This window comes from Lepidothrix coronata, unplaced genomic scaffold, assembly GCF_001604755.1.
Source record: "Lepidothrix coronata isolate B3197 unplaced genomic scaffold, Lepidothrix_coronata-1.0 Scaffold8, whole genome shotgun sequence".
NCBI lineage: Eukaryota > Metazoa > Chordata > Aves > Passeriformes > Pipridae > Lepidothrix > Lepidothrix coronata.
In genome coordinates, this window is record NW_016690188.1 from 7,510,070 (window position 1) to 7,534,071 (window position 24,002).

The window sequence follows — 24,002 nt, forward strand, 5'->3', positions numbered from 1 at the left end:
AAACAACTACAGTCAAATCTGACTATTTACTGAAAGAATGGTTGGTGATCAAAAGGATCTGAAGTAGCCAGGTGGCAACTTCATACTGATGGCCAGTCATGCAATTGTGTGATGTTTCACGAGACATTGTAAATATGATATACTACTGTTACCTCATATTGTTTAGCTGTTTCAAAAGCAACTGAGACTTCTCTTTCTCTGTAAGTTGAAATATTAAAAACAAAAGCAAAACCAACTAACCAAAACAAGAACAAAACCACCAAAAAATCCCTGCACAAAACCCAAACCTTGTAGTTTACTAGAATTAAAGGAATTTGTTTTATAATTCCCCAGCCCAGAAATTATATTCCAAGTTTCAGATTATTTTCCTGATGGAGAATTGCTGGCTGATACTTTTGGATGAACATGGATTAAGCTTTGTTTTCTAGGAAGAATCTGTATAGTGAGCATACACTGATGATGTTAGTGGTACTACCCAAGATAATCAACAGCATCATTCAAATGTAAATTTTAGAAAATGGTTTAATAAATATTCAAATGCAGTTTCCCCACAAGCTCCTCTACGAGTGTTACACTATCTCTTCTCTGTATGCTTTCTACATGTTCATTGGTTTAGGAATTTCAGTGGTCCTCACTGTATATTGACCAGAAGATTACCATTCACCTTTAATTTCTAAAAAAGTCATTGCATCTTTCTGAAGGTCTCCCAAGTAATACTTGGAATCAATGTATCGAGCTAAGTAATATTATGAAACTGAAAATATTTATTTGTTCATAAACCAGATTTTTACCTCAGGGTAATGCTGAATTTGTTGACTTAAATCATTGTTAGAAATGGTCTGCACAAATTCAAACTGATGCTGTATGTGGGAGACAGCTGGTTGTCATGGTAACTGTAGTGCAGCTTTTAATTCCACTTGGTGAGTAATGCTAACACAATGTTGCTGAATAGACCATGGCTTAGCAAGTACAAGTGTCTTGAATTCTCCATGTCGGTGTTACAAAGTAAGGAAAGGCTTTGTTCAGAAATACGTTCAGCATCCTTTTTAGCTTATTGCTTTTGAACAGAGATATTAAAAAATATATGTATTCTAAAAAGCTAGAGGATATCAAAACTATACAGAGAATATGTTTGTGGTGTGACCCTCAGAGAGCCTCAATAAGGTAATAAAATTGAGACAGACCTTAAGATATCTATAACTAGTGAATATGATTTTGTTTTCTTATGACTGTTGCTGCATTTTTAATGTACATCTACTGAAGAAATGTAGGAGTATAAAAATTTAAGTTGGCAGAAGAGCACAAAGTGGCCACTCAATTTTTATTTTTGTGTTTCTGTGCGGAAGAAAATAGGATATTAAGTTATTTAATTGTTAAAGTTGAGACATTGACTTAATGCTGTTCTTAAGAGAAGACCTTTGTTTTTCAGATAATGTGTCCTGTGTGAAAGAAACAAAAAGCAGCTGTAGGTGTAGTTGGGAAAGTGGGATCAAAATCCATTGATTAGTTTGCTAATGAGTAGTTTCTAGGCCCTCGTACTTACTATAAAAATATTTCTTCTTTGTGTTAGATAATAGAGAAGAATGAGAATACAGATTTTAGTAGTCTGTGCCCTTGGCAGCAGTGTTTCCATATCATTGTGGATATATAGAGCTTCCAGGACTCAGAATTCCTGATGATAAAAAACCCTAAGTCTTTCTCGTTGCTGAGGCAGACAATTTGGGACTCTGCCAGTTTTTTACAAATATACCGTCTTTCAGCTAATAATGTTAGTAATTAATTTAGGATATCATGTTAGTCCTTTACTTGGCATGAGAGGCTCAGTTTTTTTCTGTATTGATTTTTTCCCCTTTTTCTACTTGAGAACATTTCTTTCAGATCCTCAGTCCTGAATAATTAATTCATACTCTCAGGTACTCATGTCATCATCTGGTAGTAGCAGTAGTAAAAGTCTAGAAATGCATGTGTAGGATTCAGCAAAGTACTCCCATCCTATTTAATGCAGCAAGTAAAACTGGAAAGTCTAAGAGAAAAAGATAGTGAAATGGTGAACATATTAAGTTTTTATGTTAGAAAATGAACATTGCTACTGTCTAAAATAAAGGCATATCAGTTTAATAGGAGACTGGAAGTGATTCAGCAAGAGTGATAGCACACTTAAAAAAAAAATCCATCAAATATGGCAGTGGAAGTCCTTGAGAATGTCTGAATTATACACACTGTTGTTTTGCCTGACTGATAAAATGAAACCCTTTAAAATAAAGACCTTTGATAAAAATTTTTGAAGACATTAAATATACTGATGCCAGAAGAATTGACCTTTATGGAAAAAGATTAGAAAATCAGTAGAGCAAGAGGGGAAGATCAAAAATATTCAAACCATTGTGAATGCCTGCATAGAACAATGTATAACAATTCATTTTTCTGCTGATTAAATTGCAGATTTGCTGCTTATATAACTAATTTACAAGATTTTAAAAGTGAACACTTCATGGCATATAGATCGCTATTTCTAATGAACATGTTGCTGTTACTTTTTCGAAATGCAGGCCCTGCAGCACTAATACTTGAAAACTTCTATTAATGCAGAAGCCATGAGCAAGACAAAAAGGCTATGCTTTCCCTTTTGCTCCTGTAGTAGGTTGCAAACTGAAAGCAGCTTTATATTTAGAAGAATTAAAATAATTATTCCCTTTTGTTTGATCTAAAAAATGGGAAGAGGAGACTGAAGTTAAGTTCTCAGTCTTCATTTATTACTCTAAGAGTTTCATCTCATATAACTTTAGCTAGGTTAGCACCTATCTGAGTTTTTAAAGGAATCTATTATATCAGAAATCTATCACATTATATTAGGAATCCTCATTCTCAGCAATCACTGAATGGGAATGAGGGGATGCTTCTCCTGAGCTTAGTTCAGACCTCAGCTGGATTCATTCACTGTGTAAGAAGTCTTGGTGTCTCAACTCAAAGGCATTCACTAGAGTAAGACCAATAGAGTGCATACTGCCCCAAATATATTATACTATCCTCACCCAATACAAACTATGAGTTTTCAAGTTAGAGATCATTGATGACAAGTACTGATAATGTATGTAGTATTTTAAAATCCTAATTGGAATCATCATTAGTCAGCTTTTAGAAATGAAATTACTTAAAATATGTCAAGTGACTATTTTTGTGTTAACAAAGAAAAAAATTGTACACGTGCCTAGGTGGTTTCTTAACATCTGTAAAACATTAAAAAATAAGAGTTAGGTTTCTTCCAACCTTCTTCAACTCACAGGAGTACAAAGTGATCAGTAGATTGGTGTTCTGATGGCAGGTTCACTCAGACCTCACTTCCATTATGATTTTTATTGGATTTTACTGCGGATGCTGTGGGTAATGCTAGCAAATATTTTCACATAACTCTGTGACAAAACTGTTAGAAAAACTTAGTAGAATGAATCAAGATGCATAGTCCCTAAGCTCTTATTAGAACAGAAGTTTGTCCAGATAAATTAGTAATCTGTGATGAGAACAATAAAAGTACATGTGATTCAGCTGGGGCTAAAAGACTTCTCTTTGGCTCTGAATGCTTTCTGGCTGAACTAAGAGACAAACACCACAGATTTTCACATGAACTAAACATACAATGTACCTATGTACATGTCCCACAGTTTTATTTTCAGAGCTTCCTTGTTACTCTAGATTTTTGGTGAAAACGTATGTGCAAATATATTATTTGCAAGAAAAACAACTTGTATTCTTTCTTTAGAAAGGGAATTGGGGAATATACTATTCCTCAGCAATACTCATTTTCTGTATATAACCAAAAAATAGAGTGGCTTGGAAAAGGGTACTATTCTTAGTGAGCTGACAACTTACTTTCCAGGTGGACTCGTTTTCTCTATTCTTTTTCAGTCCAATTCTCACGAAATTAAGACAGAAACAAAGGCTCACATCACCACTGTGGCACAAATTTGGACCCACTAGTGCTGATAATTATCTCATGTAAATGTAGCCTTGGATAAATTCATTTAATACTTATGGTCTCTTTCTTGATACAGAAACATATCTACCGAATCCACAGTTTTAGTCTACCTAGGTGTTCAGCACAGCATTTGGCCAGAACTGAACTTTAAAGGTGAAGTTTTGACTAACATTTCATATTCATACTGAGCTCAGTATCTTGTCTTTTGCGTCTACGCTGCGTGTGTCAGAATCCTGAAGATGTGTGTGAGACTTACGGAGCAGGGATATGATTTTGCATGGGAGCTTTGGGGAGTAGCAGCTACTAAGAACTTCAGGCACTGACAGTAGTAGAGTGTGTCTTTTTCTTACTCAACATCTCAATTATAAGAATTGTCTTAAAATGTCGCCATCATTGATCCACTTTACCACCAAGCAGCTCGAGGGACTTGAGTACTTTCATCCAAATGTGAATACATATCTGTGACTCAGAACCTGTCTCTTGCTGATGTAACTATTGTTATTTCATTCACTTTTTTTACTTATTATTACTTATTTTACTTACTTTATTGTTACTTCATTCACATTTCTTTTCACGACACATACTTTCTGACTTTACTGTAGAAGCTAATAAATTTATTGAGTGGCTGAAATTCAGGAAGCAAATTATTGTTTTGGCAAGTTGGAGACTAAAATATATCATTTCTCAAAATGGAAAAAAGAGTTTTGGAACAGAAGAAGAAATTGTATTTGCTTCTCTTGAGGACATGTACTTTCTTGACTGTTGTGAGGATAGTGAACTTGTATCCTGTAATAGAGTGAAGGAAGGTGTGACTATGCATACATGAACTAAAGAAAAGGCAATCTTACTGCTTTTGTTTTTCAAATACTTAACTGTCTCTATATAACAAAGCAAAGGAATGTAGTGATCTTGCATCTGCTTCTAGAAATGTGTGCCTTGCCCAAGTTGTGTCTTGCAAGAGTAATGCTGGATCTGAATTGTTTAATGACTATAGGCAAGAGGGATCGTTCTTGAGGATAATATCCAAATGATTCAAAATCTGCAGAATACTGAGTGATTTCATGTTGTGGAAAGTTTAAATTCTCTTCCTAAAAGACCCAAAATGCTAAAACTCTTTTCAGCGGTTTCAGCTTTCCTTCAATATCAGAGAGGGGCAATGTTTCAATACTTGTCGAGTAGCAACGTCAGCATTTCTTTGCAGTAATCTTTATGAAAAGGCAGCACCAGAAAAACACTTAATACTTGGACTTATGTACATTATATGCAATTTAGAAACTCACTTTGCCTCAGGAAAATTATATCAAAATATTATTAAAAATTTCTGAATTAATCTTTTTCACTACATTCCCACTTATGTTATTAAATGAAATTTATATTTATCTAACTTAACTAAGTGTGAATACCACGTCAGTCAAATTAGAAATCCTATCACCTACTATAATTAAATAGTTGTAATATTCAATCACTTTGAATTACTGTATTACCTAATGGTTATATCACTCTGTACTCATAAATGGATACACACAAATTACCTAAGGCTTTAGGAAAATCATAAAAATCTGTAATTGTATGTACTGCACTCTATTAAAATGCATATGAATTTTGTTTAGTACAGAGTGAATTTTCTTATGTACATAAACCACCTATTAGCCCCTCTTTTTTTAATTAAATTGTGCTTCTCTGACTTTAGAAATATCTTTGTTAACACTTTATGTCTGATTGCTGGGAAATACTCTCTTTGTTCGCATTCATAATATTTTCCTATATATTATAATCATGAAGCTATGCAGAAAGACTGTTATGAGGCCTACATTAACTACATTAACACAATTCATGTAGTTCAAAAAACAAATAAAAAATTGTCGTACCAAAAAACTCATGTCTGCCAGTTTACCCAAGTCAGAATTCACTACTGCATTTTCTGAACTGCTGATATTTATGTATATTTGAATTTGGTGGTCAATCAGCTGTAGAAGGCATTTGGTTAGTTAGGTATTCTGTATAATTATGATGCCCCTCCTAAGATTCATGGTGATAGCTTTGTAATTATGTAGCTGAATGTTCCACATAGCTCATGCGATCATTTCTTGTGTCTTTATATTTTAAAATTCTAACAGTTTAGCAGAAGTCCATCCCATCCTGAGTGCATCTGCAACTACTAAAACAACAGTCTCATCAATGTAATAAAATTGAATATGCTTATCATCTTTCCAGAAAAATTTTGCATATTTAATGCCTGAAGATGAATTGAGCTTCTAAATAAAAAGGAAAAATACTCCTTCATTGCGGGCTGCTCAGAGGAAAATGCAGTATTTCTAGGAGCTAATGCATCCCTGAAGGGCCCAGTGAACCAAACTCCTAATAGGGTGAGTCTTCCTGTAGAGCGCACTGCCAGAAGCCATCCTTTTTAAAAATGAAGCTGCAGTGAGTCTCTGGGGGTCCACAGAAAAACAACGGAAAGTTAGTGTGAATTTTGGAGTGTGTCCAAAATCCTTTAAGACTTCAAGGATCTTCCCCAAAAACTCAGTAAATTCCAGTTGAAAACTCAAAAGCCGCCCTTAAGAACTCTTAGGGGTTCCTAGGAGGATGAATTTTATGCATTTTCTGGCATAACTCTTTGCATTATGGCAAGTCTATTGCAAACTCTGCTTGACTTGCAATAAGGAGCCCTAAATTGAAGCAGTCATATAGTGCTGTCTGAAAAACCTAATAATTAACATTATAATAAATCATATTGTGTTTTATATCCGATTGATATAATGTTGTTCCCTCATTATTGCTTTCTGTTGTGCTTTACAGTGGTTTTTTTTATGTAGACAACATTTAGGCAAAAGGTACATTGCCATAAAATGGTAAAACTTGGAAATTTTAAACTGGGATTGCTCATGTGGAGTTTTGAAATACACAAAAAATATACTAACAAATTGTCAGTGATAAGTCATTTACAAATGTGGTTCTTCATGCTTTTTCTTACATTATATCTACTGAGGCAATAATGTTTGAGGTTGTCTGCGGATTCACTGTGTTTTCTGAAGCTTTCGCAGAATCACCTGTTTAAACTGATACTCAAGTTTTTCCAAAGTCTTTCTTTGAAGTCACATCATCACAGTTAAACATTATGCACCTATAGGTGCAGCCTGATTGTATAGGAGATTGCTAGCTGACCCAACAGTATAATGACTTTTATTATTGCCTTTTATTCAGAGCCATGAGGTTACCCAGTAGTGCTACTATTGATCCTACTACAAATTAAAGATATCTTAATTTTATATTCTATTTCAGGTATAGTAGCTCTGGTAGTCTTGTTTAGGAGTGGTAGGGTAGTGATTAGGGTGATTCCGTTTTTATTGATTGTATTTTAGGAGTGTTCGTCTGGATGTCAGTAGTTACCTGTGACCAATATTGCTGTCATGACCATCACACAGTATAGGAGACAGCTTTTGTAAGTTTAGTGCTGAAGATCTCTTCAATTTTAAGAACAAGTAGTAAGAAGCAATAGAAATATGTCTGTCTTCATTTTTTTTATTTTTCTCTCTGAGATCTGTGTTTATTTGTTTTATTTTTAGACATTAATTCTAAACTTTCTAAAACAGGTGTCTACATTAAATAAGTGGCCCGGTTTTCAACTTTGTTGCCTGCAGCTCTTACATGTGTCCAGCATGTTTTCAAAAAATTTATTTCTCAAACAGATACTACAATGTCCATGCTCAATTTTATCATTGCATTTGAATCTACCATGACACTATAGGTTTTTTAACTCTTTTTCTTCTTAGTGAGAGTTAACTCACTATATTTATATATAATAGTTATATTAACTATATACTGGTGATGTAAGTAGAAGTAGAAAGTTCAAAAATTCCTTTAATCAGGAAATTCTTGAGTTCTTAAAAGGAATTTTAGACACTTCTTTTAAAATGGAGAAATAAAACTTTTTTAACAGCATTATGTAATTCTATCATAAAGCTTTCGAATACCCTCTCAAGAATAGGTAAATATTTGTGTGTCCATAGTGCCTGAAAACTATCCTGTCCTCTCTGTTATAAACTCTAGGAAACATTTGCATACTTTTAAGTCTGCATTTTTGCTCTTGACTAATGCCCTATTTGTCCTTGTACTCATGCTGGCTATTTGTTTACATTACTCTAGATGTCTCTGCTTTTTTTAAAGACAACAGGCACAGCATCTTCTTTCATTTTGTCAGGCTAACAAAGCTAAACTCTTTTACTCTGCACTTGTGAAACAAATTATTTGTTCTAACGATGCTATTAACCGTCTCTTACACCCATTCTGTTCTGGACAGATTTTTCCTCAGCCTAGTTGATCAAAGTCATGTAATATCTTTCTAATTAGACCTTTAAAATCAGAATATTTCCATGGAAATGAGTCATCTTGTATGTTCTGGACTGTATTTGTCTTCTTCTTTAATTGTTAAATCATAGTGGCTCTGAGTCATCCTGTGATCAACCAGTGCTTTCACGTCCTTTTCCTTGTCTGTTGCTTTCCAGTGGTCTGTTTCACCAGCTTATAATAGACAATCTTATTATAAAGATGTAAAACATGATTTTGAACGTTGTCTTAGATGAAATTCCTCTTTGTTTCAAGGTCAGAAAATAAAAATTGGGAGCCTTTAAGATGATTTTCATAGAAACTTTGCATATATTCACTCCAGCTTGTCTCCCCCTTTCAAAGTAAATAATTGTATTATCAGTCGTAGCTTGTTCCTTTTTCACCTGGAACTAATTGTTACTAATCCATGATGTCTCAGAAGAAATTAGGGGTGAATTGTATTGTCTTGTCTAGAAAAATAGTTATAGAGGAGAACTATCATTTGGGTCTGGCATTATTTACCATTGGTAAACCTACACTGTCTCCCTTTGTGTTCTTTTTCTCTTACAATTGCAGATTAACAGGTCAGTTGTTGCATATAGATTTGTGCATATTTTCATTTTCTTAGAACAAAATTATTACATTTTCTTACCACATTTTCACGAATGCATGAATTATGAAGTCCTAAATGCTGACCTATGGTTTGGAGGACTAACAAATGAATGCAGAAGCAACTCTGGGTGGTTCACATAAAAGTGCCAGGACACCATATTTTTCATGCCATTTACTGGTCAACTCTTTCAAACTCTTTAAAAGCAGCCTGTCTTTAGACATGGGAGGAGACCAATATGGCAGCAGCAGCTGTTGAGTGATGTTGAAAACTGTGCAATAAAGTTGTTCATTTGTGCATAAGTCTGTACTATTATCTACATGCCAAACTTGTTCACTCATTCATCCTTACTGCAGGTCATTGTACAGAGCAGTCATCTTTGCTTTATGATCAACTTTGTAGACATCCATCCCCCTAAAAAAAAAAGAAATTGCAGTTGTCCTTTGATTTTATGTGTCAGTTCTGTCAAAGATTTGTATGACAATATTCAGCTCTTACTGAATTTGCTTTGACATTTATGGTAATGTTTATATTCTTCTCAATATTGATTGTAACACTGTCTCTATGTAAACATCAACACTTTCATTGAGGTTAAATAAAAAATGTATTACCTGATTCTTTCTACAGGGCAGCTCTACTTCTTTCCTCGTCTTTTTAATGTAGATCTGAAGAACTTAAATGCTATTGAAACTTAAAATACTATTTTGTTTCACTGATCAGTGGGGTTTTCTCCCTTTTTGTAGTCCTCCTGATTTTACTCATTGTCCTTTTTGATCTGTTTATCCATTCTTGATCTTGTACGTCCCATTAACTTTTATCAGTTAATTTCCTGAGTTTTCCAGATTTTCAAGTATGAAATATAAAATCCTAATGTGGAGGTTACTTTCATTTTTTACTTTTATTAGAAAAGAGTTACTGATGATCAGGTTTTCCAGATAATTTTATATTACATCTTTTCTAAAATTTCCGTGCTGTTTGCTAAATCTAACATTTCTATAGCATGACTCTAGAAAACTTATTATTAATTAGTGAGAACTTTAGACATTGTTTTTAAACTTTTTATATGATTTCCCTATATTTGGGTTTGATTCCATATTTTCACTGTGCATTAAACCAGCTTTTATGCCTGGCTGGAACAAAGATATCTTGGACTCTGTACTTAGTTTTCCAGATATTGAGATGGATGTGGACTGCGGCATTACTGCGTAATGACTTTATCACATAATAATCACAACATGCTTAGCAATTTCATCTCAATAGCCAGGTGATTTTATGTTGCATTTTTGGAGGTATTGCTTCATTTCTCCCTGGGAATCTATATAAATTCTGCTTTTTCACTTCCTAGTCATCCCTGAGCCTTTCCAGACTTGTGTTTTAACAGCATTCTAAAAAGGATAGTTAAACCGTGACAAATTAGGAGCAAGATTAAGCAGATAAGTTAACATGGCTGGGGAACTACTACTTTCCTTGCTTGGCGTCATCCCATTAAAAAAAAAAAAAAAAAGCAATCCGATCTCTTTTAGAACCCAGCAAATTGTTTATCTTGTTAAAGGCATATTCCAACTAGCATTGTTTCCATTCTTTTTACAGAACCTTTATTTGGTATTTTCCTAGATGGTATAAATTTTTTAGCCTTTTTTGTTGATACTTTTCATACCAGAAAAACAGATCAGAACTCATGTACAGACTAGCTAAAGCCTCATAGTGCTGGGCCAAGTGCCTGTCCTTGTCTCATGTATCTTGTGCTAAGATAATTCCAAAGAAGTGTTGGTCAAATACCTACCAGCAAAGACAGCTGAAAAAACAATTTTGCCCTTTTTTTTATTATGTTAACCACTACACTTTTAACATAAACCCCAAACTGAAATCTTCAGTTGCTTCTAAGGATCTGCTGTCTTATTTGAGGGACTAAATAAAATCTATTGTATATGCATAAATAATTTATTTGCTTGGTTTTAATATGATGACCACACTGTTAACTCAGTCAGCCCATATTTAATAATATAGGCTATTACTCATAGAGCTTATTTTTTACTTTTTTTTACTGCTACAGTAACTTTATATAGCTTATACCTATTTTGGCAACACCTTTGTATCTTTAATAATCTAATATATGGTGTCTTGCATCTGAATCCATACACCACCTTGTCACATTCTTTAAAATCTGGAAACAGTTGAGGTGCTTTTCCAGTTCTCTGCCGGGTGTTCAGGTGAATTCATTCTTTTTTTTCCCCTCTGACTTGTTTAGATGCTGGTTTTTAAGTTAAGGAAATTGCTGACTGGAAAAATATACCTTATGACTGCTCTGAGGACTCAAAATTGGATAGTTTCCTATGAAATGTATTTTATATCAAACAGAAATACTGTGCCTGAACTCAATATCAGTCTAGTATCAAAGCATACACAAGGAAGAGCTACTGAAAATAATTTGATTTATGTCATTCCACAGTGGTTACAAAGTATGTTTCTTGATAATAATTTTTTTATGAGTACGGTCTCTGAATATCATGCTAAATTTCAGACAAGTAGAATATAGTAATGGGAAAGCAATGCTGCAAATGGGAGCAGGTCTTTTAAAGGAATTATGATGTAGAAAGGCCAACATATCACAAAGGCACCTAAGGCAAGAGGCTGTCTTTCCTAAACACTTAAAAACTCCTTGTAAATGCTAGCATTAATTATAAGGAATGGACTGCTACCAGAATAAAATTGCCTGTGGAAAAACTTCACTTTAAATCTTTCATTTTTCCCTTAAAACATTTTTAGTAAGGGCCACACATGCATGAGTTGCAAGAATGCCAAGAGTCTGTAGCTCTCAATATCCTGAGGACCATTTCCACTTTAGGATGAGATTTTCCATTCAAATTTAAAACTTTTAGAATCCAGTTGAATTTTTTGGTGCCTCATATTTTGAAAAATTCCACACACGGACAAAAACAGCTCTGAAATGGACACAAAAAATGAAACTTCAGAAGTACTTATAAAACTGTACTATTCAAATTATGATTCAGAGTTTAAAGCAACCTTTCATTTGGCTTTTTGGAAAGTTGATCAGCTTCCAAGAAGTCTTAGAAGCAAGGAGTCCTAGGAGCCCTCCCAGAAAATCCTCAGAGCTGGTTTAGAGCTGATAAGCCCTCTTTCCATGGCTGCAGGTCATACAGCAGATTTTCAAATATCTGGGCAGATTACATGGAAGATATCTGAGAGGGTTTGAAATTTGCAGCATTGCTATCATATTTATGTGCAAATGGGTGGATGTCTGTGGATAGCTTTCATTTTAAAACACTGGCATTTTTCAGCAGGAAAATACTCCTTAAAAGAATCTGCACTATGTTCAGGATTTCTAATCAATGCCACTAAAATCCAGTTAATAGGACTAAAAGTGAAATGGAGTCATGACAGGATTATTGACATTCTGTTTGGAAAACACTCACAGAATGTCTAAATCCTGACTAGTGAATTGCTGACACAAACTCTAAGCTTTTCCAGGGAAAATATGAGATGCCAGTGCTGGCCTATGTCATTGTAAAGCTACATCTCCTATGATGATTCTGTCTCTATTGCTCTTTCTCCCCTCTCAGAGGTGCAGCAGCTTTCTGAGATGCTGCCACTAGCATGCTCAGAAATGTTAGTTCTTATGTGATGTGGCAATATGTTGCCCAAATAAAAAAATTTAAAATGGGATGAGTTATGTGGATTTTGAAGCATCTGAAACACAGTCATTGACTCAAAATTTGATGTTGCTGTCATTGGTTTTAATAATACTTGTTCCCAAATTGTGTTTCATCTCTGAACTCCTGGAGAATCTTGCAGAGCAAAATAAATACCATCATTTTTATTTCACCAAGTGAGAGGGAAACTGAGGCAAGAGTGGAGAACTGACATATTCGTCACCACACATAAGATTAACAGAACCCAAAACTGAACCTCCAGTCAGGCTTCATCCATCCACAATAACAGGGATTGCCTAAATGTTCGGGTTATCTCTCTCCTGTGAATAATGAGTAATACTATTGAAAATTCTCACACATCTTAGATAAAAAATATGTTCACAAATATTTATTCATATTTTTAAACAGCATTGTGAATATGTGGGCCCTCTCACTGTGTATTAATATCCGAGCACATGATCTTGTTGGCAGGCATGTTGCTGTAGCAGACAGTTGGATGTTTAATTTTGTGACATTTCTGCGTGAAGTATATATTTGACGTGCACTGAGTAGTTTGACTTTATAAGTACATTTTTCCAGTCAGAGAATAGCCCTGTCCCTTTGCCCTTCACCCCACAAGCCTGCCTGCACTCAAAAGAAATTGAAATAACAGGTATACACAGGGCAGTATTCACAATAAAATTGCATTCCAGGAAGTGACTGTAGGCACTATTTGGCAAAGTTTATTAAATAGTTTATGTTATGAGTATTCATATTCTTGGTACATTTTAAAGAGATAACTAGGGAAAAACACTCTCCTGAAGTCTAATCAGGAAAGCGTTTTCTATAAATGTGTCCTTTTGTCAAGTAAATAATTTGATGTTGCTGCATGTTTGAGATTTGCTCAGTCAGCCCGAGCAGCGCAACCAGTCCACACTAATTCCATTTGTAGGCTGTGTGCAGCTTTTCTTCGCTGCATTCAACTTTGCCCCTGTGGTGCAAAGCTGTAACCTGTGGGTAACATTTGGGGCACCATGATCAGGTTCCTTCCTTTCATGCTGTGTAGTGAAGGATCTCTTTGTGGGCAGAGACAGGGCAGTGGTGAGGGGTGGATACCACCTTGGTCTTTCCCCAGCTGTGTGACCTGCTGTCAGACCTGCACATCAGGTACCTGTGCTTCAGGTGTGTGCAGCTTCTTCTCTGCACCTCCTCAGTCCCACAGACGAGCTCTGTCTACACTGTTACTTTTTCCTACTAGTATCACTAAGTCCCAATGGAGAAGAAATTAGAGAATCACAATAAATTAGATGATTCCCCCTCTTAGCAAAAGTGCTATAAACCTGTAGTTTTCTCTGGTTTGTTTAGGACTGCTTTTGTCAAGTCATAGCATACTGTTGCTTAACCCAGTGCCTTTAGCTGTTGGTTTCATTATTATAAGCTTATTCATATGCTTCTATCTTTCTCTTTTTATGTATAATGACTTATTAGTGTAATTTAATATATCATTGTTATTGCTTTTTCCAATACAGAATAATAATAAAAATCCAGTATAAAGTTAATCACACTGTAACTTCTCTTACACTTCTGTACCTCTCCAGGTAAGTTCTCAACAGTGGCCTGGGGTTTGAAAAATGACACTTCTAAAAAATGCTGTGCATAGTTATTGATAATACTTTTATGGCCAAATGGTTTCATCAGAGGTTCAGCATATGCAGATACTTTAGAATATCATAGAGTAAAATATGTCTTTTTCAGAAGCATGAGATAAAGCCTATTATAACAGCTTTAGTGAATTAGACAGTGGAAACAATCTAAGGATGAGTGCTTGATGTTTAGCTCAGTTGATTCCAATTAAAGCCTTCACAGTAATTTAAAAAATCTAAAGTAGAAATGTTTTGTTGCTGTTTGCTTTTTTTTTTTCTGAGTGTTTTTAGTAGGCAGCATCACTTAGATTAAATACTTATGTAGAAAATTATTTTTTGGCATTTTTATTGTTAAAATTGGAAAATCTTCCCAAAAGATACATGCATATGTACATATACAAGAAAATTGTACAGAAGTCTTTATCTCTTTATTTAAGCATCTGAATGACATCACAGACTGCTCATGCTTTTCTCCCATATTTATCGTGTGGTCAGTAGATGCTTCTCATATTCAGTTTAGTTTGCTGATCTGTGTTGTACATTTTATCTCTCACATCTGTATTTCTCCCAGCGCATGGATGTATATTAATGTCATGTTTGTTTATATGGTTGTGAAGATTATTGTTTTACTTTGGAAAGAGGTAGTGCACATGTGCTATGAGTAAACTGTGATAATCTATGTAAATTATGTGCACAGAGCCATACTCTGCCCTTGGGGGAAATGCAAATTAGAACATTTTGTAGTTTGTTTGTTTTTAAATACATACACTTTTCACTTCAAGGCTTAGGACAGACTCCCTGTTTATTTTCCCATTGCTCATCATTTCTTATTCCTTGTAAATATCTTAGTCTGTAATGATTAGTTTGCTACTTTGTCAGGAAAAAAATGCTCGATGAGTGAGGTCCTCAGAACACAATGTTTTGTGGATTTTATAGCTCTGCTGTAAGGGAATTATCTGCTTGTAAAAGGATGTATAACACACTCACGACTCAAAGCCATTATAGTGGTCTGACAGTCTTCATTCATTTTCTCCCAGTGCTGTCTCGTTTTCTTTTTTTATATTAGCGTTTGTAATATTTTTTAATCCTGCATTACTAAAACATAGTTAACTGATTTTCCTTATAGGAAGCAAAAAAAACAGATTCATAAAATGTGGTGTTTACTGGACTTGCAGTTCTCTGCAGATGTAATTTTTTTTAATAATAAAATTATTTTTATACTTTTTAAGTACCCTTTCAGAGAAATGTTTTAATGTAAGTTGTCCGATTCTATTTTAAGTGAAGGAGAAAACCTGGTAGAGGTTGTCTCTTTAAATCAGATCTGCAGCGTTGATGGACCCTCTAGCAGGCACGGTAAGAACCATTCTCACCTCTGCAGCAGGGAGCTTGACCATATAGACTCTCACATTCAATCAAAACCTTTTCCATTTTAATATGCACTGTACCAATCCTATTCCCATGGTTACAGCTCGTGCTTCTTTGGTTGCTTCCAGTCTGTTGGAAAAGAAAGGCAGCATAGATTTCTTGTACAGGAGTTTAAAACATCATGAAAGCAACCCTGTTGTGATTTGCATTTTAAATGTTTCTTTTTTTTTCTCATTGTACAGAATGCTGTAGCAGTAGCTTCAGTTCATTTGCCACAGTCTGTCTTCTCTCCGTCTTCAGCCTGGCAATCTGTTGATAACTCCACTTGCAAGCTGCAGTTTATTGTCTTTCGGAATGGAAAACTCTTTCCTAGCACAGGAAACTCATCAAATCTTGCAGACGATGGGAAACGTAGGACGGTTGCCACACCAGCTGTTTTTGCTAAAATAGGTGAGAAGCTGTTATGCATTATTTTCTTTAATCTAAAAGCTGCGGTGTACTTGATTATGTAGAGAATAGAGGGGTAGAGTATACAGTGGGCTGAGAGGCTGCAAACAGTCTCTGTCTTTAGTACGATGTTTGCAATTGTTCCTATCTGCACGGTTTCATTCAGATTGTCCTGCAAATAAAGGAATGCACTTGCGCTATGATTAAAATGCAATTTCTGGACTGCTGTTTGTTGACAGTGTTGTTCGAGATGCTTGCTGCTTAAAGCAGGATGCTATCGGAAGGAGCCTTATTTTACTCTTTACAGTGAAAATTGCAGTGTTAGTATCCCAGGCACTGATAGCAATAAGGCTTTTGGAGTGGGAGTAGTGCCCTGTTGCATTTATCAATACTCAGCAGTATACTTTCTGATGCTATGGATGTAAAACAGGTGTTGTTAAAGACTTTTGTCTAAATAAGATATGCTGTGTGTGCTACTGAGTAATTATTTTGATTAATTATTCACCCAGGCAATTTCTCTGATTTTATTTGATCCTGAGTAGTGCTCTTATTTCTATTAACATTTTAACTGTTTAAATGTGACTTTGAAAGTGCAGAATTGTCTCAGCTATTAATCATACCATGAAACTGAGCTGTTTCTGTAGCTACATGGGCAATAGTGTAACACTGGTCATAACTGAAGAATCTGAAGCGATAAGAAAGATCTGGTTTTGTGATGGATGATTAGATCATTTGGACACATTATGGAACTGAAATGTTCAGATTTATTTATACTATTTCAAACTTTTCTGATATGAGCACTACTTTGATTTTGACCATGAAGATTATATGTCTATGGCTTTTTTCCCTATAGTTTAGTGTATCTGATCTCTTTACACAGCATTCATCACTAAAGGGTTTTCCAGTCCATCTCTCTGATTCAGTTTGTTGCTTTTACAGATGGGTGCAGTTTTGGAAACCTCACCAGCCCTCTCACTATAGGATTGAGGCACTTTGCACGGGGTATAGACCCCATTGCAGCCTTCTGGGATTTTGACCTTCTAGATGGACATGGAGGCTGGTGGGGAGAAGGGTGCCACATAATTAGCTCTGCAGGCAATATTACCACCATTCAGAGTACGCACTTCAGTAACTTTGCAGTGCTAATGGTAAGTATATGACTTAGCAAATATACCTATATTTTTCTCTCTCTCTATTTTGCTGTACATATATGTTCTTTTTATGTTCCGTTCTTACTTGTCAGTAGCTAACCTTCTGGGGTTTCATAATGGTTAGTATAAGACAGTCTAAAACAAAGTAAGTTATTTAACTGCTACTAAGGGAATACCTCGGTGGTCAGTTTTAATATCCTGAGACAGGCCTAATCAGAAATGACATTAGATTCAGTCTTAAAAGTTCCATCAAGGAATGATTAGTATGTAATGGTTATGAATTATAGGACAGGGTTTAAAAATGTATACTCCTGTGTGCTTTTACATCAGCACATCTCAGAGGCTGGTCTGCTTTTGTTCCTGCCCTGCACTGTGTTGATCATACTAATTAGTTGCAGGCATACCGCAATGTTGAATCATTTAATAAATGGAGAGGAATAACATCTTCTGCTCTTTTTAGTAAGGACAGTGCTGTCCTTTTTGATTCTGTAGGAGTTTTAGTTTGTACACCAATTCTGATAGCCTACTTATGAAATTGATGTTTGTGAGGAAAAATATTCCTGTGCAGTGCTAACACATCAGCCTTCTTTTCTCTGTTCTCAGTCACACTTACAGTTCCCATTGCAGTTATTTAACTAACCTGCTTAGCAGAAAGTTACCTTCATGAAAGCAAAAATATTATGCATGCACTAATAACCTGTTATTATTCAGGAAATAAGGGAAAGCAAACAAAAAATTGAAAGGTTTCTAGCAACGTATAGATGAGAAAATGTTTGCACTAAAAATATTTATTATGAACCAGTTGTAAAAAGATTAGACAGATGTGTACTATTTATACTAGATTGATTCTGAATGCTGATGCATGATTGCACTGTAGATGCTGCTTGTGTACATTACAGAAATGTTTATAGTTGAGTAAATAATGTATTGTGTGTATGTGTAAGGGACAGCAAACACAGGCGACAGGAATTGTGAGGACGTGTGCAGAGAATACCAATCTGCTGCTGTCAGATGGAGCCCAGATGGCAGCCAATCATAGCACAAAGCTGTGGCACCCACGAGTTAAATGCAGATATTATCGTCCACTTTGTAAGAACTGATTTCCCTGAGACTTACTTGGACGTTTTTTCACACACTCCAGAACTGTTCAGAATTTAAGAGCTGTTCCTCCAATTTGACGACATCAAATATACCTCATTTTCTACAGCTTCTATGAGTTCCCTTTTTTCCCCCATCCGCTTGTTTCCCAGAATGTGAAACTTAATTGTGCTTTGAGGATGCTTTTCTAAATTCATTAAAGAAAGCACCTGTTGACTTTGCAGGTGCCACACCCAAAATGGCTTCCTCCTCCTTCAAGTGCTTGAGTTCAGCTTGTTCTTAAACTTTGAGTAGTTACTAAATGTGAAACTACTGTTTGCAAGCATCCAGTTCTATGGTGTCTTTTGGTCTGAAAAATTGAATACTGACACAAGGGCTACAAGTAATTTTTAGTTTGTAAAGCTCATTTATCTCTGAGAAGATGTAGGAGATGGGTTTTTCTACAACCGTAAAGGCAACTGGGGCACTTTTTACTGCAGCTTTTATATCTGGTATGTAATTCAGGTTTAAGTCTTGTGTTCATTTTGATATAATAATTCAACTTTGCTTTTTTTTCATGTACGCATCTTCCATTTTTACTTGTGCAAGACAAGAAAGTAGAATCTTAGACTCGCCCTTGCTTTGCAATTGCTATGGCAGCAAACAGTGTGATATGTTTCTTAGCTCATGTTTCACAGTCACTTTTAAGAAAAAAGATGACTTAGGTAATTTTAAAATATATATATAAAAATGCACACACACGCAAATATATTTTCCAGGAGTTGTCTTTCTGAACAGTTATTGGAAAACTTTTGTAGCTGCATTATGTGCAACCATTTTCATTCAAGTGTTATTTCTTAATCACTGTTTTGTGGCATAAAGTCAAGGATTGCTTTATTTGAGAGATACTAGGCTTTTCTGGGCAGTCCAATTCTCATACCAGAAATGAAAAATATTTCATTGTTGTGCATAGCTGTTAACTTATAATATGAACAGTATAAAGTGCCTACGTGTATCTTCTTAATTCCTACCTAAGTGCCTAATATATTTTTAAAATACTAAAAAAACGTTAGCAAATTCAAAATAGCTGGTATCTGGTATGTAGCCAATGAAATTAGCTACAATATCATGATAAATGTATCTATTAAACAATAAAAATTCATAATTGATTATTATGGTTTGGGGTAATAGCAGAAAACTGAAGTAGTGTCTGTTAACTGAAAAGCAGCAATAAGGCTTTACATTACCATCAGAATATCCTGCAGTGGAGTAAGATGAAACAGAAGCCTCAGTTAATCCAACTGTCCATTTTATAGCTAGTACAGCACATTTTCTGATTTGTCATTTTTTAAATAGTAAGACAAAATTTCCTAAACTGCTTTTATAAAAGTTGTTTATGCCTGTGTACCACACAGGGGTTAAAATTAAGGTTTTGTAGAGTCCTTTTTTAGAAAGGCATCAATCAAGGATTTATCAACTATGATTGATAATTAATAAGCATGAGCATACTTCAACTGAGAGGATTCACATAGAGCCATTTGATTTCTCTCTGTGACATTTGTTCAAGTGATGTCAGTGAGAGAAAGAGTATAGTTTGGAGGTTGGGTTGGAAAGTTGGGTTGGGTTGGGTTGGTACAAGCTCCTTCCATCATGTGGCCTCACACTTTCACTTTGCTCTGGGTTGGGCTAGCAAATAGAAGTAAAATAATAGTCAGACATAATACAGCATTATCTTTTTCTGAGCAGCTTTTGGGTAGTATGTCCTAGGGGTGAGAGTAAACTACTGTGAACTAACTCTCCAGTTATATTCCTGCCTTTCTCTTCATATACAGCGTGTTTAGACCAGTCCCCTATTTTGTCTTTTCTTCTGTTATCTATAGGAGGAAGAGACACAGTTACACTCTAGTTTCTTTCAGAGATGGCCAAAGCCCTCTAGGGTCCTGAACTCTGCAGTATGATTTTCTATTTTAGAGTAAAATTATGAACTTATATACTTTGAAGCTTTGGTATATCTAATACAAATATTTGTTTTATAAATACTATATATTTTTGCTCTTGTGTGAGCAGAGCTGTATATCTATATCGTAATTTTTCAGGACAATGTGTTTATGTTATGACTGATCTAGAGACCTGCATATCTTAGTAAAAACTCTTCAGGAGATAATAAAAATATCCAACAGCAACATTGAATTTCAAAATTTGCTAAATATGTTTTGGCTTATATTGTCCTCTGTTCTTCCTTTCATTTTTCTTAGAACAGAATAGAAATTCAATAGGGATGGATATTAGTGTAATTATATACAGCATTTCCTTTTCCCTCTTAGACTGCTCTGTCAATAGTAACTTCCTCAAATCTGCCAAATAAACACAAGTAAAATTCTGAAATCTAAGTATGATACTTTCCAATTAATATAAAATGGATTAATAAATATTTTTAGCACTTTTAATTGTAATCCTAAAAATAGGTTAAATTAACATAAAATTGTAAACAACTCCTTTCCTGTTTTATCACAACATGTCTCATTATTCCAACCAACATAGGTGTGGGTTTTGTTGGATTTTTGGTGCTGGTTTGTGAGTGTAAGGAATAATTATTTGCAAAACTAGAATACATTCAGCGGATGCTTATGTGAGATAATTCAGCCTAAGAAGACTGGGCTAACAGAGTATATTTGAAACTGTTCTGAGGCAAAACTTGGGAAACTGTGTGAATGAAAAATTGAAGAGAGGCAAGATACTAGAATGGATCACAGTAAGAGTTACAGGATTTTTCTCCTGTTGTTTTGCAAGCATTCCCTGAATCTTTTAAGCCTTGGTAGGATCACAGTACCACAAAAACTACTTTTTCAATATTTTCAGTGTGACTACAGACAACTGCAGTATTTCTTAAGCCTATTCACAAAGTTCAGTTTTGAAAACAGTCTTCTAAAGTTCCATGTTTCAGATCTTCTTTAAATTAATCAGCCTGTCTAAGTCTTTTGAGAAATTAATTCATGAGTCTGGGAAGTATTACAGAGATGTCATTTAGAAGGTTGACATAATTACAATATTTGACATTTTCTCACAGGGTTTTCTCATAACAGGCTGTGGAAACATGGTTCTGTACTTTGAAAAATCAACCTGCTTATAATGAGAGGTATAAGAATGAACCTTTCAATTTTTTTTTTTTTGTTTAAACACCTCCAGAATAGACCTTAGCAGAATTTAAGCACCAAAGACTATGAAAATGATCCAGAAAGTTTATCAGGTACATGCAAAATTAACATTTGGAGTAGCAGGTACTGCCAGATTTATTGGAATTAGATTCCTCTACAATGTGAAGAGCTAGATTTCTAAGCTCTGCTGTCATTCAGTGGCCTAGCAATAAGACACATACTCCTCACCTGAGTCCTCAGCTGGCATGTACTGCTCATGTAATGCTCATTCTCATAAGAGAATGCTTAGTCCATATGGAGAGTATTGATTCCAGCTTCCCAGAAAAGGTTGCTTTTTTTAAGAATATTCCTGAATGCGTCAAACTTTTGCACAAATCCTTGGAATTACTCTTATGAGCAAGATCTGACTTTTATTCCTTTCTCCTTGGGTTGCATCTACATTTTATTAAATTGCACTTAATAATATGTATTATTTGCTCTGTAAAATGCATAAATCAGTTTGGTACTGGGGTCAAAAATCCAGGCTTGTGTCCTTCAAAATGCGATGATTTTATCACAAATCAAGCCTTTGGCTCCAGCTCTTTCTTTCTGTTTGTTTTTCCTTTCTATTGGCCTAATGGATCTTGTATTCCTCGTGGTGCAGCTTCAACCAGAGGGTAAAGGGATTCAGACTATAAAGCTCAGGAAAATGTGCCAACTCTTGGAAGATGTAAATTAAAGACCTGGAATCTCGGTCTTGAGACGTCTTGTCTGGGTGGCTTCTACTGAGCTCCTTCCAATTCATCAATGTCTTTCTTGTGCTGAAGTGCCCAAAACTGGACACAACAGTTGAGATTTGGGCTCACAAGTGGTGAACAGAAGGGAATAATCACTTCCCTCAGTCTGCTGCATGCACTCTTGATAATATGGCCCAATGTGGAGTTCACCTCATGTCCACAAGTGCTCACCTCTGCCTTGGTTTATTTGGGGGGTTTTTTTGAGTAGTCAGAATCTAAATACAAATAGAAATTTAAATCTGACCAGAACTGATTGTTCAAATCAGTTGTGTTTCTAAGTCTCTGTGGTGCTTGGATATTACTCCTAGAGTTTTAGGTGTCCTGCTTCAAACACAGAAACCAGTTAGACTATACTTTCTAATATCATACTATTACGAGCAATATATTAAAAATAAATGTTTAATTTGCCAATATAAATAGATGGATTACAACAATTTATATCACAAACTGGATTCCTTTTAGCAGCTGTGATTTGCTTGAAAGTACCAAATACATAGTATTGGTTTGCTGTATCTTTCTCTCAACTTTCTCAACATCTGCCATGAGATGTCTCAGGGCTGCCTTTAGTATGTAATCTGTCTATACCTTTTTGTACATGTTGAATTTTAACTGAACAGAATAGATTTCTCTGTTTCAGCCGATCTTTGGAATGAAGCATCGATTTAAAGTGAAACAGTTCCATTTGCACTCTGATATTTTTATAATTGTGATTGTTGGATGAAGTAGCTGATAAGAATTCTTTTGTGTCACTAATTTCCTTTACTGATTTCTCTTGTGCTTTATATACTGTGATGGCATTTACAGCTGAAAGAAGCCAGTTTCACACCTTCTTATAAGGGTGAATGAATGACAAATTCTCATTAGACAATATTTGTAGTTGTAGACACCAGTTCATAATGGTCAAAGTCTTGTATGTATTCATTTTCCTTTAGCTAATTCCTGCCATTTTTCAATATCATCATCATTTGAATCCCCTCTAGGAAATAAAATCAAACCCAACTTTTTAAAATGCAACGTACAATTATGCTGCTTTGCGTATTGCATTAAAAAAATGCTTGTTTTCTACATGTTGTCTTCCCCAGAAGATTACTTGAGGGAGGTTGACAGATCAATAAGGATTAATTATCATCAAAGAGCAGACAAGATAAATTTATTATATATCTATAATGAAATCAGTTTTCAATGTACAAAACTCTTAAAAAGGATATTCCACATTGGCATTAATGCATTATCATATTCAAAAGTTTTACCACTTATTTACTGTAAAAGACTAGACTAGAGATAATTTTTTAAATCAAATTTTAAAATGGAATTAGCTTTAAGATGCTGATTGTTCTTCATTCTTCTGCAGGCAAAATGGTTGTATTCCTGTAGGACAGATGGCATTTGCTTTTATACTGATGTTCAAACATAGCGATAGGTTGAACCTTGCATTTAAACTATTAAAAACTGGTTCTTTAGTATGCTGAAGGATGCTGTTCAAGTAAAATTTCTTTCATTTGTTGCTACATCAATGTGTAGCTTCACTGGGCTTCCTTTTTCACAACTTTACTTTTCAGTGTGTTTTTTTCAGAAATATCTAATATATTTCGTTCTTTAAATAGCTGCACTGTTATTACCATATAGTTACAGTAACAGATTTCTGAATGCACAGAAATGAAGTAAGTGTGTACCTAAAATTATGAGAAAGTGTACTATTGGTATACTGAAATACAATTGTAAGAATATGAGCTAGAAGTAGATGTTTTATTATTTTCAGCAGAGTATTTCTGCATTATCACTCCTGTAATATAAGCCAAAATTGTATTGAACATTTCTGGTAAATACTA

General features: G+C 34.9%; 1 protein-coding gene across 3 annotated transcripts in view; it reads left to right on the forward strand.

The window, feature by feature from the left end:
* The window catches only part of ADGRA1 (adhesion G protein-coupled receptor A1), a 263,876-nt gene that overhangs the window by 196,558 nt on the left and 43,316 nt on the right, over positions 1 to 24,002 (forward strand). For 2 of the 3 annotated variants that reach the window (XM_017804122.1, XM_017804123.1), the window contains 2 exons: positions 15,810 to 16,017; positions 16,954 to 17,162. In XM_017804122.1, the coding sequence (XP_017659611.1) occupies positions 15,810 to 16,017; positions 16,954 to 17,162 (417 nt within the window). Of the gene's footprint in view, positions 1 to 15,529; positions 15,556 to 15,809; positions 16,018 to 16,953; positions 17,163 to 24,002 lie in introns of those variants that run through there. The other variant, XM_017804124.1, reaches the window with a different exon arrangement.